The 12,878-nt window shown below is 51.7% G+C and overlaps 2 protein-coding genes across 4 annotated transcripts in view; one reads left to right on the top strand and one right to left on the bottom strand.

Annotated features, from left to right (window-relative positions):
- Positions 1-641: 641 nt before the first annotated feature.
- Positions 642-5,201, bottom strand: HPS6 (HPS6 biogenesis of lysosomal organelles complex 2 subunit 3). 2 transcript variants are annotated; one of them, XM_040435859.1, is made up of 3 exons: positions 4,596-5,201; positions 2,043-3,951; positions 642-1,790 (listed from the first exon to the last, which is right to left on the bottom strand). In XM_040435859.1, the coding sequence occupies exons 1-2, from the start codon at positions 5,109-5,111 to the stop codon at positions 2,104-2,106; spliced, it is 2,364 nt and encodes a 787-aa protein (XP_040291793.1). In that variant the 5' UTR covers positions 5,112-5,201; the 3' UTR covers positions 642-1,790; positions 2,043-2,103. The 2 variants fall into 2 exon arrangements, with proteins under 2 accessions (XP_040291793.1, XP_040291794.1); XM_040435860.1 differs by having other exon boundaries at positions 642-1,793; positions 2,046-3,951.
- ARMH3 (armadillo like helical domain containing 3) overlaps positions 4,773-12,878 on the top strand; it is a 57,244-nt gene continuing 49,138 nt past the window's right edge. The window contains exons 1-2 of one of the 2 annotated variants that reach the window (XM_040435862.1): positions 4,773-4,901; positions 12,293-12,408. In XM_040435862.1, the coding sequence (XP_040291796.1) occupies positions 12,307-12,408 (102 nt within the window). In that variant the 5' untranslated portion in view covers positions 4,773-4,901; positions 12,293-12,306. Of the gene's footprint in view, positions 4,902-5,474; positions 5,601-12,292; positions 12,409-12,878 lie in introns of those variants that run through there. The other variant, XM_040435861.1, reaches the window with a different exon arrangement.

Genomic DNA, 12,878 nt, shown 5'->3' with positions numbered 1-12,878 from the left:
AACAAGTACTGCAGGCAAATAACAGCTCAAACGGATGGCGAGTGCACCTAGCTGATGCACCGGATCCGGTTTTATTTCTGTTCTTCTGACGCATAACTAACGGGGATGTGAACTCCCCTGAAACCATGAGGTTTATGCTGCAACACACCTTAAGCTGTGAGGAGTATTAGGTCAGCAAAAATTCAGCCTCAGGAGTATTAACATTCACTTACAGCAAGCAAAGATCCTGAAAATGGAGGGGAATTGAGAGAGAAAGTAGATTAGGAAGACATAGAACTGTTATATTACGAAGATTAAGCTTGATTTACAGAAACCGCTTTAAATAAAAAAAATGCAATAAAGTACCGTATTTTTCGCCTTATGAAACGCACCTGATAAGATGCACCCAGGTTTGAGGCGGAAGATAAATTATTATTTTTTTTAACCAAAAGGTGTGCTTTTGGTGGGTATTGAACTAATGGTGGTCTGTGGATGACACTGTTATGGGGGGTTGATCTGTGGATGACACTGTTATGGGGGTGGTCGATCTGTGGATGACACATATATAGCATAAGATGCTATATATTTGTCATCCACAGATCCCTCCCCAAAACATGGTTCCTGTGTAGTGACCCCCAATACAGGGGCTGGAGGCCGGCAACTGCTGGAATCGCGGTGGGGCCCGGTGCAGTCACTGTACTCTATTACACCGGGCCCCGCACACAGCAGTATTCATATGTAAAGTGTATGCATGCCATATGTAAAAAAGTGTAGAAATCTCTGCGGTAATCCACCTAGTACTCACTATGAAACTCCAGTACAAAAAAAAAAAAAAAGTGCGTCTTATGGGGCGAAAAATACGGTAACTTAAAAGGCTATTCCGATTAGAGAAAGTTATCCCTTACTTACAGGATAGGGGATAACTATTAGATCGGTGGGGATCCTACAGCTCCCATCACGAGAACGGCATCCCTGTAACGCGCGGACCCCCATGAAATGGATGGAATGGACGGTCGCATATGCTTGCCGCTGCTCCATTGGTTTCTATGCGAGTGCAGGAGATAGGTGAAGGCTGTACTCTGCCATCTCCAGCGCTCCCATAAAAATGAATGGAGCGGCAGACGGCATTTTCAATCAGCTACTCAGTCCATTTCAGGGGGGCTCAACAGGGCCCCCACTGATCTAACATCCACAGGATAGGGGATAACTTTCCCTAACTGGAATACCCCTTTAATACTGATCTAGAGGTTCTCTGCCTACATTTTTGGAGCAGTACCAGAGGAACAACGTTCAGCAATACATCTTTACAACAGTCGGAGCTCAGCTTTTCCGATATACTTAAATGATAAAATGGTCGCCAATAGACACCACTAGAGGGAGCAGCATACAGCCGATCTACTGAATGCTCTTAAGCTCCCCCTAGTGGTGGCTACAGGCAGTTTATTTAAAAATAAAAAATAAAGTAGTTCTTTCCCAAGTAGTTCTCTGATCCCAAAAATTTTCATGATGGCTCTGAAAGTGTTAAGCATAAAAAAAATAGCCACATCGACACTCCATTCCACAGCCAAAGGTCCCGTCCACGCTGCATACAGGAGGAGTGACATCCCATCCGTGGTTAGGTGATACACTGCTGCAACTATTCCCTGGCCTCCATGGCACTTGACAGCCGAGGCCTGGCTGCAGCAGTGCATGCAACATCACACTTCTAGTCCACAGGGAACTAGAGGCAATGTGACAGGACCCCTGGTGCTGGAGAGGAGTGCCAGCTAGCACGAATACTGACGCATGTTTGGGTCTGTATGACATGGGCCCGGTGCAGCGGTACTGGACAGAACATGCAACACTATAAAGGAGAGTGATCCAAATTCAGTTCAGTTTCCAGGTGCCACATCGATAATCCGGACAATAAGACATGGGTTTAACCGCCCTGATGAGAGAAACATCATGCGATAGACCAGTGTGCTCCAATCTGTGGCAAAACTACAACTCTCAGCATGCTCTGACGGCCACAGGCTGTCAGTTTTAGTTCAACACCACTGGTACAGACAAGTCCTCGAGGTGTGCGGCAGAAAGTGCTTAGTTAATAAGACCCCCCCACCATTCCTACATGAATACTGCAATAATTTATAAAGCCTTAGTGGAGTAGAAGTCGGTGGGCGACAGGTCGTCCCCATTCAGGACGGGGCTGTGAGAGACAGATTTGTTTGTCCGCTGCGGAGTGGTCGGAGGAAAGGTTTGCACCGGGAACTTTTCGTTCCTGACCTGGTTCTGCAATACCTTATTTAGGAGGGGTTTGAGTAACCCTACAGTAAGATGTGCCCCTCCACTGCAGGAGAACGGCGGCGGCTCAGCCTCGCTTTTGGGCATGTTCTGGAGGACAATCCGCAAGATCTCAGTGGCGGTCATATCCTCAGGGCAGATCTCGCACAGCTGGTTGACGTAGGAGTCCAAATGTCTGTGCTTGACGAATTCTATTAAGAGGGTGATGAAGATGTTCTTAGTGATGAGGGGACTGAGCTGCGAGAACTTCCGTGTCTCTTCGATGACCCTTGCCCAGTGCTGTTGATAGATCAGTTTATGTATGGCTTGTATGATGGCCTGCGGCCTCCCGCTGCACAGCAGGATCTCCACCTCCAGGTCCACAGTAGTGTTTTCCTTCCGCTTCCCCAGGACAGATAAAGCCCTTTTATAAAGGGGGGCACCTTCAAAGTTATCTTTGGTGGAAAAGTTCCAGGAGAGCCCCGAGCAGTCCTGGGCATGCTGGACAAAAGTAGGAAGCCACATGGGTTTAAAGGTGCATAGCGACTGACAGAGGACCTCAAACAGCGGATACACCCCATTATGGGGACTGTCCTTAGAGCCCACCGGGAGCGGGCTCAACACTTTCTTCCACAGCTCGGCGGTGGCTCTGATGACGAGTTTCCCGTCTCCATTCTGAAGAAACTGAAAGTTATTTCTTACAGACATCCAGGCCGCCTTGGGGAACGTGCTGAACAAGGAGTTAATATATATTAGACAGTCCCGGTCTATGTCCATCTGAAGGAGTCTTGTGACCTCATGATCCACTAGCTCCTCACAGCACTTCTCAATATCTTCTTCGGATGCGCTGAGGATGCAGGTCTTGAGGAGTTCCAGACTTACGAAGCTCTGGAGCTCATTGTTTATGTTGCTCAGCAGATCTGCGTACTGCGTTTGGTCCTTGGATTTGCCATTTTTCTGGTAGTTGTTGAGGATGGCGGACAAGGTGATGGGGGCTTGGAACATCCCACCTTTCTTGATCTCAGGCACAGTCAGCTTCGCGCTGCTAAGGCTTCTTCTTTGATAGTACTTACAGGCCTCTTCATAAACCATGTCCAGCAAGGAAGGCTCAGACTTCCCCTCATCTTCGGTACTGATAGAAGAGCTAATTCTATAGACGCCATTCCTCGTGAGAACCTGGACCTCCTCTGTATCCGATACTCTTGCGAAAAACAGTTCTTCAGCCTGGAGGAGCTGCGTGGCCAGAAGCCTCCCGGTGTTGATATCTATGAGGAACACGGATGTATCTACAGCACAAGCCAAGATCTTCTCAAACATCTGAATCTTGATCTGAGCTTCAGCCACTATCTCAATATCAAAGATATGCCTGACGCCCCCGTTCTGATAGACCAGATATATCTGACCAGAAGTAGTCATAAGAAGCAGATGACCATCCTCGGTAACCTCCGATTGCAGAATTGCTGTGGGCATCTGAGAAGAAAGGAAGCCGGTGTATTCCTGAACCATCTTCTTAAAGTCGCCCTCGGTCAGAGCTTTGCTGTGGAGGAGCCCGGTGGTTGGGGTGGTCATGGTCATCTTGTTTTCCAGGAGGGAGTATATGAGAAGGGGATGAGAGCCAGCATCTGGGATCATGAAGATGTGATGAGGGGAGGAGAGCATGGAGTACAAAGGGCTGTGATGGAGGACGATCTTCATGCTGCCCAGGGTCACCTGCTGTCCGGAGCGAAAGGAGAAGAGAAAACTGGTCAAAATTCACACGAGGAGACCGACCGGAGCAAAACGCAAAAACTAAATCACATCACAAGTTGCTACTGCCAAACATGGGTCTGCTTAAAGGGGTTCTCCAGGCATTTACTATTGAAGACCAATCCTCAGGATATGATTAGCGGGGGTCCGACGTCCCGCCGATCAAATATTGATGACCAATCCTCAGGATATCAGATTGGCGGAGGTCCGACATCCCACCGATCAGATATTGATGACCAATCCTCAGGATATCAGATTAGCGGGGGTCCGACATCCCACCGATCAGATATTGATGACCAATCCTCAGGATATCAGATTGGCGGGGGTCCGACGGCCTGCACTCCCGCCGATCAGATATTGATGACCAATCCTGAGGCTAGGTCATCAATAGTAAAAGCCCGAAGAACCCCTTTAAAAGGTGCGGGGGCGTACAGCTGAGACCTGGTGGACAGGATACCCGAAATCTCCGCATCTCTACAAGGTAACTCCCCAAGTGTGCACAGAGCCCAAGAGACAGCTGAAGGATCGGTCTACACCAGGGATCCACCATGCTGCGACTGCAGACCTGCCTAGCCCTGTAGTCGGTTGCCATAGAGACGCTTCACACTTACCTGCTGTCCGCCGCACAGGCGCAGTGGCCGCCGGCAGATGCAGTACATGTAGGGGCTGGAGGGGGCCCTCTGCTCGCACCACACCAGCTCCGCGCCCCCGCCGCACACCGACACCACCCGGGCCCGGGGACTGTTACACAGCTCCAGCGACTGCAGCAGAAGCCAGCTCTTGGCGGAGGGTCCCCGGGGAGGGCTCCACACGTCCGCCCGCCCGTTCTCCCAGACCAGGCACAGCAGCCAGTCCTGCGGGTAGCGCGGGAAGAGGAGCCCGCACAGCTGAGGGGAGTCCCGCCAGCTCTGCTCCAGGTAAGCCCCCGGGAGCGCGACGTCAGCCGTGAGCCGCGGGAAGGACAGCAGCCTCCTCTGCCGCAGCAGCCAGATGAAGAGGTGGCGCCGGTCCGGGCTGCTGAAGAGCCGGCAGTCACCGGGCCCGGAGTGGAGCGCATCCCGCAGGACCTGCTGCCGCCCGAAGTCACTGTAATCCGAAACCAGCTGCGGAGGCCTGAAATGCGTCATCCCGCTCGCCGGCCGCTTATCCCGGCAACATGACTGCTCCGGTCAGCGCCCTCTCCTCATCACAAGACCGACCCCCTCCTCCTCCTGACTTCCGAGTCACCTGTAGGGAAGGTGGGAGGAGCTTAAGCTGATTGCCCGGCTCGGGCCAATCGCCTTCGAAGCACGTGACAGTCTGGGGGGGAGAAAACTGACCAATGACGCGTGTGGTTTTATCTATTGGGAGGCGTGGCTTAAAAAAATATTTGTCTTCGTCACTTCAGGGGAGCGGCTGCAGGATGACAGCAGGGAGGAGGGGCTTGGGTTTTTGGAATGTACCATTAAGAATCGTAAACAGGGGGAACAGCGTGTAAACAGACGTTTGAAGTAGAGGCGCAGTGACGCGGATCACCCCTCTTCCTTGACTTGCTGGGTTCCAGTCCTGCATCCTGGCTGATGCCCGGTTGGATCTGCTGCGGGGCCGCCGCCAGTGAGGGGGGTTATGTGTGGCTGGTGAGTAGTGTGTGAGCCCCCTGGATGTGCTCTGTACCCTGTGGAGGGGCTGGGGGTAGGGGCAGGAGCCGTGTACTGGCAGGTGCAGGCCGCATGTGGGCACAGGAAGCCATGCTGAGAAGGGAAGGGCTGGGAGAACCACAAGTCCCAGCAGCGCATCCCTGGAGAATCACCTCCACGTTATGTCCGTATAATGAAAAGTCCTGCAACGTTCCCATAGGCTCTGTGCTTCTATTGGTTACCATTTTCAAGATGTCTGCTTGCTGTCAGTGACTGACCACATTCTGAGGCAGAAAACTCATCCAGACGTAATACTTCTCACAGCTGAGGGTTGGTTACTTTGTATCAGCGCTGACAGTCCACGCGGTGGTCTTAATCTATCCCCGCAGGCGTTGGATACACCGCCGTTATTAAAGGGGTTGTCTGGGAGTGAGGTGACAGCTTATCAAGAACAGCGCTGTCCATTGTCTAGTGGCTGTGCTCGGTATTGCAGATCGGCCTCATTCACATGAGATGGGGCCCAGTACCTCAATGACGCCCCCTTATCTGGTCCCCAAACACTATGATGCCCTTTCATTGAACGGATGGCGTGTCAGGAGAGAAACATCAGAGAGGGAACACCCTGCAGCCATTGCTGGAAGGACACAAGCTGTGGGGGCAGCTTTAGGGTAGGTCTACACGACCACATTTGTCGCGCCAATTTTTATAATGGTCTATGGCGTCGCAATGCGACATGGTGCGACAGTCACAGAAAAATCCATCTCGAATGGAGCAGTGCAACACCATAGACTATTCTAAAAAAAATTGCGCGACATTGGTGCGACAAAATGTCGCAGTGTAGTTGTGCACTTTGTGTCACGTGACACATGTCGTCCTGTAGACCTAGCCCTATTGTCCGGGGAAGGTTCTAGTGGAAGTCTCTCTCAGCCGATCCTTGCAGATCACGTACACCCCCTACATGCTGATTGTCTTCCCTGGGGCGGATGGGATCTTCCAGTAAGACGATGCGACATGTCACACGCCTAGAATTGTCCCACATTGGTTGGAAGAGCCATGACCAAGACTTCAAGAATTCCCCCAGACTTGAACCCAACTGAGTATCTGTGGGACCACCTCAATGGCCGTGGATCCCCTCCAGCAGCTGTGGGATGCTCTGCAGTCAGCCTGGCTCCAGATACCCATGACAACTTACCAGGACCTTATGGAGTCACTCCAGGCCCGTCTACCTGCTGTCCACGCTGCACACGGCGGCAATTGAAATGATTTATGCAGTGCAACAAATGGCATCAGACCCCCCCCCCAACCCCAAAATGGATTTTTTATATGTTGTCAATAAATAACAATAATTTGCCTTGCAAAACCCAAGAATATGTAATTTCTACATATTTAGCTTTGCTTTTTTCACCTGTGAAGAGCTATTGGTACACACGGTGCTGTCAGTCGCTGATAACGGACTCTTAGAGGCTCTGCTCTCTCTGCAACTGCTGCGCCCTCTGCACTTTGATTGACGGGACCAAGCAGTGACTTCTCCTAAAGTCAAAGTGCAGAGGGCGCGGCAGTTGCAGAGAGAGCAGAGCCTCTAGGTGTAATGGTAACACCCCCGTTGCTCCTAGAGGCTCATTTGCATATATTAAAACATCCTTTTTCTCAGCAATGTGGACACATAGGAACATGGGGCCAACACAGATGCCTTCAGCTCCCGAGCGCACATGTAACAGGTCAGCCGGTGTCATAGGTACAAAACTGCTGACAGATGCCCTTTAAGTGCATTGTTGGTACTGGTGAATACGATTGCCTGTTCTCCGTTATCCGCCATCTGATGTCACATGCAGAGCACCTCCGGGGACTTTTCTTGGTCACGCTCCCATGGACGGCTTCCTCCTTGATTACATTTCTGTAATGGGATTATCTGATCTCGTTATGTGTAATTCAATCTCCGCACAGATCACCCTTTGTTGTCGAAAACCCAGAATTGTGTCATCAGGTTATTCTTCCAAAATGTGGATCTCGTGTTATCAGGGAGCGGCAGCTCCCAAAAGATATAAGGGCATTTCTGGCGAGCAAAAGTATTGCAGCCTGTAATCTCCATGTGCCGCTGAGCCGGTGTATCTAAGCCCATCATGTGGGATACTGTCCTGCGGAGATGCCGTATCTAAAACTGGGCGTACACTTTTGATAGCTGTCACCCTTGTTTGGCTGACAATTGCTCCTCCGGGCTACTCACAGCCAAGCATGCATGTTTTCTCCGTAGGGAGATGGGACTAAGGCGGTGTCTTATCTCCCTTCAGTACAAAGGATGGAACATGTCTGACCCTTCTCTTTCTCCAGCATCTGCCAGGAGTCGGGACAACCCCATACACATTCGGGGGTCCACCATCCTGCTGACATTACTGGGTACGGCCACCTTGGTTCTTCATCCGTCAGCTGTCTCTCCCCACTCCTCTGTGCACATGCATACTTCACTCAACCGAGCATGCAAGTTTAATAGGAGTGATCGGATTCTTCTTTCTCCAGACATTTGGCGAGGGAGACTCAACAGCTCCCCATACCCATTAGATTGTCGGCTGGTCCTGCCAAAAACGGGGGGTTTAGCTGGAAATGACTGTGCGATACTGTCTGCTGAGCCAGCGTATCTAAGCCTATCATGCGTGCTGCAGCCTGCTGAGATTGCGCAGCCGAGCCTATCAGGTTCAATATTGGCTAATGAGCCAAAGCTTCGTATCCAAGCCTGTAATGTTTGACGCTGTTTGCTAAGCCTCTGTATCTAAGCCTGTAAAGTGTGATACTGTCTGCTGAACGAGAGTATCCAAGTCTATTGTGTGATACTGTTTGCTAAGCGTCTGCCATGTGTAATAGTGTCTGCTGAGCCCAGGTATCTAAGCCCCTCTGTGTGTGATGCTGGTGGCTGAGCCCATGTATCTAAGCCCCACTGTGTGTGATGCTGGTGCCCGAGCCCATGTATCTAAGCCCCTCTGTGTGAAATGATGCTGGTTGCTGAGCCCATGTATCTAAGCCCCACTGTGTGTGATGCTGGTAGCTGAGCCCATGTATCTAAGCCCCACTGTGTGTGATGCTGGTAGCTGAGCCCATGTATCTAAGCCCCTCTGTGTGTGATGCTGGTAGCTGAGCCCATGTATCTAAGCCCCTCTGTGTGTGATGCTTGTGCCCGAGCCCATGTATCTAAGCCCCTCTGTGTGTGATGCTTGTGCCCGAGCCCATGTATCTAAGCCCCTCTGTGTGTGATGCTTGTGCCCGAGCTCATGTATCTAAGCCCCACTGTGTGTGATGCTGGTGGCTGAGCCCATGTATCTAAGCTCCACTGTGTGTGATGCTGGTGGCTGAGCCCATGTATCTAAGCTCCACTGTGTGTGATGCTGGTGCTCGAGCCCATGTATCTAAGCCCCCTCTGTGTGTGATGCTGGTGGCTGAGCCCATGTATCTAAGCTCCACTGTGTGTGATGCTGGTGGCTGAGCCCATGTATCTAAGCTCCACTGTGTGTGATGCTGGTGCCCGAGCCCATGTATCTAAGCTCCACTGTGTGTGATGCTGGTGGCTGAGCCCATGTATCTAAGCTCCACTGTGTGTGATGCTGGTGCCCGAGCCCATGTATCTAAGCTCCACTGTGTGTGATGCTGGTGCCTGAGCCCATGTATCTAAGCCCCCTCTGTGTGTGATGCTGGTGCCTGAGCCCATGTATCTAAGCCCCACTGTGTGTGATGCTGGTGGCTGAGCCCATGTATCTAAGCCCCACTGTGTGTGATGCTGGTGGCTGAGCCCATGTATCTAAGCCCCACTGTGTGTGATGCTGGTGGCTGAGCCCATGTATCTAAGCCCCCTCTGTGTGTGATGCTGGTGCCTGAGCCCATGTATCTAAGCCCCACTGTGTGTGATGCTGGTGGCTGAGCCCATGTATCTAAGCCCCACTGTGTGTGATGCTGGTGCCCGAGCCCATGTATCTAAGCTCCACTGTGTGTGATGCTGGTGCCTGAGCCCATGTATCTAAGCCCCCTCTGTGTGTGATGCTGGTGCCTGAGCCCATGTATCTAAGCCCCACTGTGTGTGATGCTGGTGGCTGAGCCCATGTATCTAAGCCCCACTGTGTGTGATGCTGGTGGCTGAGCCCATGTATCTAAGCCCCTCTGTGTGTGATGCTGGTGCCCGAGCCCATGTATCTAAGCCCCACTGTGTGTGATGCTGGTGCCCGAGCCCATGTGTCTAAGCTCCACTGTGTGTGATGCTGGTGGCTGAGCCCATGTATCTAAGCTCCACTGTGTGTGATGCTGGTGGCTGAGCCCATGTATCTAAGCCCCACTGTGTGTGATGCTGGTGCCCGAGCCCATGTATCTAAGCTCCACTGTGTGTGATGCTGGTGGCTGAGCCCATGTATCTAAGCTCCACTGTGTGTGATGCTGGTGCCTGAGCCCATGTATCTAAGCCCCCTCTGTGTGTGATGCTGGTGCCTGAGCCCATGTATCTAAGCCCCACTGTGTGTGATGCTGGTGGCTGAGCCCATGTATCTAAGCCCCACTGTGTGTGATGCTGGTGGCTGAGCCCATGTATCTAAGCCCCACTGTGTGTGATGCTGGTGGCTGAGCCCATGTATCTAAGCCCCCTCTGTGTGTGATGCTGGTGCCTGAGCCCATGTATCTAAGCCCCACTGTGTGTGATGCTGGTGGCTGAGCCCATGTATCTAAGCCCCACTGTGTGTGATGCTGGTGCCCGAGCCCATGTATCTAAGCTCCACTGTGTGTGATGCTGGTGCCTGAGCCCATGTATCTAAGCCCCACTGTGTGTGATGCTGGTGGCTGAGCCCATGTATCTAAGCCCCACTGTGTGTGATGCTGGTGCCCGAGCCCATGTATCTAAGCCCCTCTGTGTGTGATGCTGGTGCCCGAGCCCATGTATCTAAGCTCCACTGTGTGTGATGCTGGTGCCTGAGCCCATGTATCTAAGCCCCCTCTGTGTGTGATGCTGGTGCCTGAGCCCATGTATCTAAGCCCCACTGTGTGTGATGCTGGTTGCTGAGCCCATGTATCTAAGCCCCACTGTGTGTGATGCTGGTGGCTGAGCCCATGTATCTAAGCCCCACTGTGTGTGATGCTGGTGGCTGAGCCCATGTATCTAAGCTCCACTGTGTGTGATGCTGGTGCCCGAGCCCATGTATCTAAGCCCCCTCTGTGTGTGATGCTGGTGCCTGAGCCCATGTATCTAAGCTCCACTGTGTGTGATGCTGGTGCCCGAGCCCATGTATCTAAGCTCCACTGTGTGTGATGCTGGTGCCTGAGCCCATGTATCTAAGCCCCCTCTGTGTGTGATACTATCTGCTGAGCCCATGTATCTAAGCCCCACTGTGTGTGATGCTGGTGGCTGAGCCCATGTATCTAAGCTCCACTGTGTGTGATGCTGGTGCCTGAGCCCATGTATCTAAGCCCCCTCTGTGTGTGATACTATCTGCTGAGCCCATGTATCTAAGCCCCACTGTGTGTGATGCTGGTGCCCGAGCCCATGTATCTAAGCTCCACTGTGTGTGATGCTGGTGCCTGAGCCCATGTATCTAAGCCCCCTCTGTGTGTGATACTATCTGCTGAGCTCATGTATCTAAGCCCCACTGTGTGTGATGCTGGTGGCTGAGCCCATGTATCTAAGCTTATCTTTTGTGGTGCCGTCTCTGAGAACCGTACGGCAGCCCCTTCCCCACCCTGACATATTACTGAACTGATACGTTCAGCTAGAAAAGCCCTATGTGGTAGAGCGCCCCCGCACGCCGACCTGAAGGTCTGAATGAGGTTGTTAGAAACGAGGGCAGAATTCGTAAAGGGGTTTCAGACATCATATAGAACATGACAATCTCTTTCTAATAAAGCTAGAACCAGTCCTGGACCTCACATGGATCCAGAGATCTCCATAATCATTTCTCTAATTGTTCTGCTAGATTTATGTCAAGTTTGAAGCTCAGGGGGGCGTGCCCCTGTTCCTGCAGCTCAGGGGGGCGTGCCCCTGTTCCTGCAGCTCAGGGGGGCGTGCCCCTGTTCCTGAAGCTCAGGGGGGCGTGTCCCTGCAGCTCAGGGGGCGTGTCCTTGTTCCTGGAGCTCTCTCCCTATCACAGCTCACAAGGAAGTTGAAGTTGAAACTGAGCACGTGCGGCCATATTAGTGAGCCGGACAAAGAAATAAGAAAAAAAACTAATACAGACTGTACCAACTTTTTAATTACATGCAGTTACAAAATAATTCAGATCCAGGTGTTGGTTTGAAAACTGTAGAATATTTTTTGGGGGACAACCCCTTGAAATTGTGCCTGAATTATTTTTCACATTCACCACTAGATGTCAGCACCACAGGGACGTCACTACAGAAGCCTCTCATTTTACAGCCTGCTGTGAACAGGTCTGTCTTGGCTCCTTTTCAGACTAAGTGAAGGGTTAATGACAGAAATGACAGGACATTAATCCTGCCTGAGCCCAGAGAAGCCGCCTCGCTGATCAGAGCCGGGGTCATGCAGTGATTCCCCGTGATGTGGCAGTAATCACGTATATTAACTCTAGCCGTATAGACCGGCCCATGGACCTCTCCCGTATGGGTGAGACATCTGCCCGTTCTAGGAGCAAAGCGAAAGATTCAAATGTCAGGTCTCCCGGTTTTAGGTTTAGTCAAAGTTTTTCTTTTAGATTAATTTCGATCTCCTTCACCAGATTATGCTGAAACCATGGCGCAAGTAGAGAAGAAAGCGGGGCTCCTCCGAAAGTCCTCCGCCTCCAAGAAGCCCTTAAAAGAGAAGGTGGTGTTGATGTACGATGAGATCTTTGCGGTACGTCTTCCCTTATATATATATATATGTATATTTCTTTTTATCTTGTCTCCCATAGCTGCCACTGGCAGGGAAGTGGCCCTCGGCTATTCATTTCCTTTACAGGGGCCGCTACAGGAGAAATGTGGTATAGGGGGCCATTCAAATGAATACGTGGCATTGTAATACACTGTCGGGGGCCACCAAAGCAAGAGCCCCGGCTTGTTAGCTGGTGTCCGCTCCGGTCCTGAGGGTCCCTTCTATTATATCCGTGATCTCTAATAGGACATTTGGACGGAGGTTGTCTCTGTGAGACGGACGCTTAAACTCCTTTTTGCAAACGGTCTTACCCCTGGCGTTGTCAAGTGGGCTCCACGGGCACCGAAGCCTTGCAAACGTCCCCAGCAGCAGGGGCATACAGTTGACGTCCCGCCGCAATGTCCAGGATCAGCGTGACGCTTCATCCTGAGCTTATAAAGGAGGCCTCCATC

The sequence above is a fragment of the Bufo bufo genome, chromosome 6 (assembly GCF_905171765.1).
Source record: "Bufo bufo chromosome 6, aBufBuf1.1, whole genome shotgun sequence".
Classification (NCBI taxonomy): domain Eukaryota; kingdom Metazoa; phylum Chordata; class Amphibia; order Anura; family Bufonidae; genus Bufo; species Bufo bufo.
This window is presented reverse-complemented; position numbering and strand designations above follow the sequence as displayed.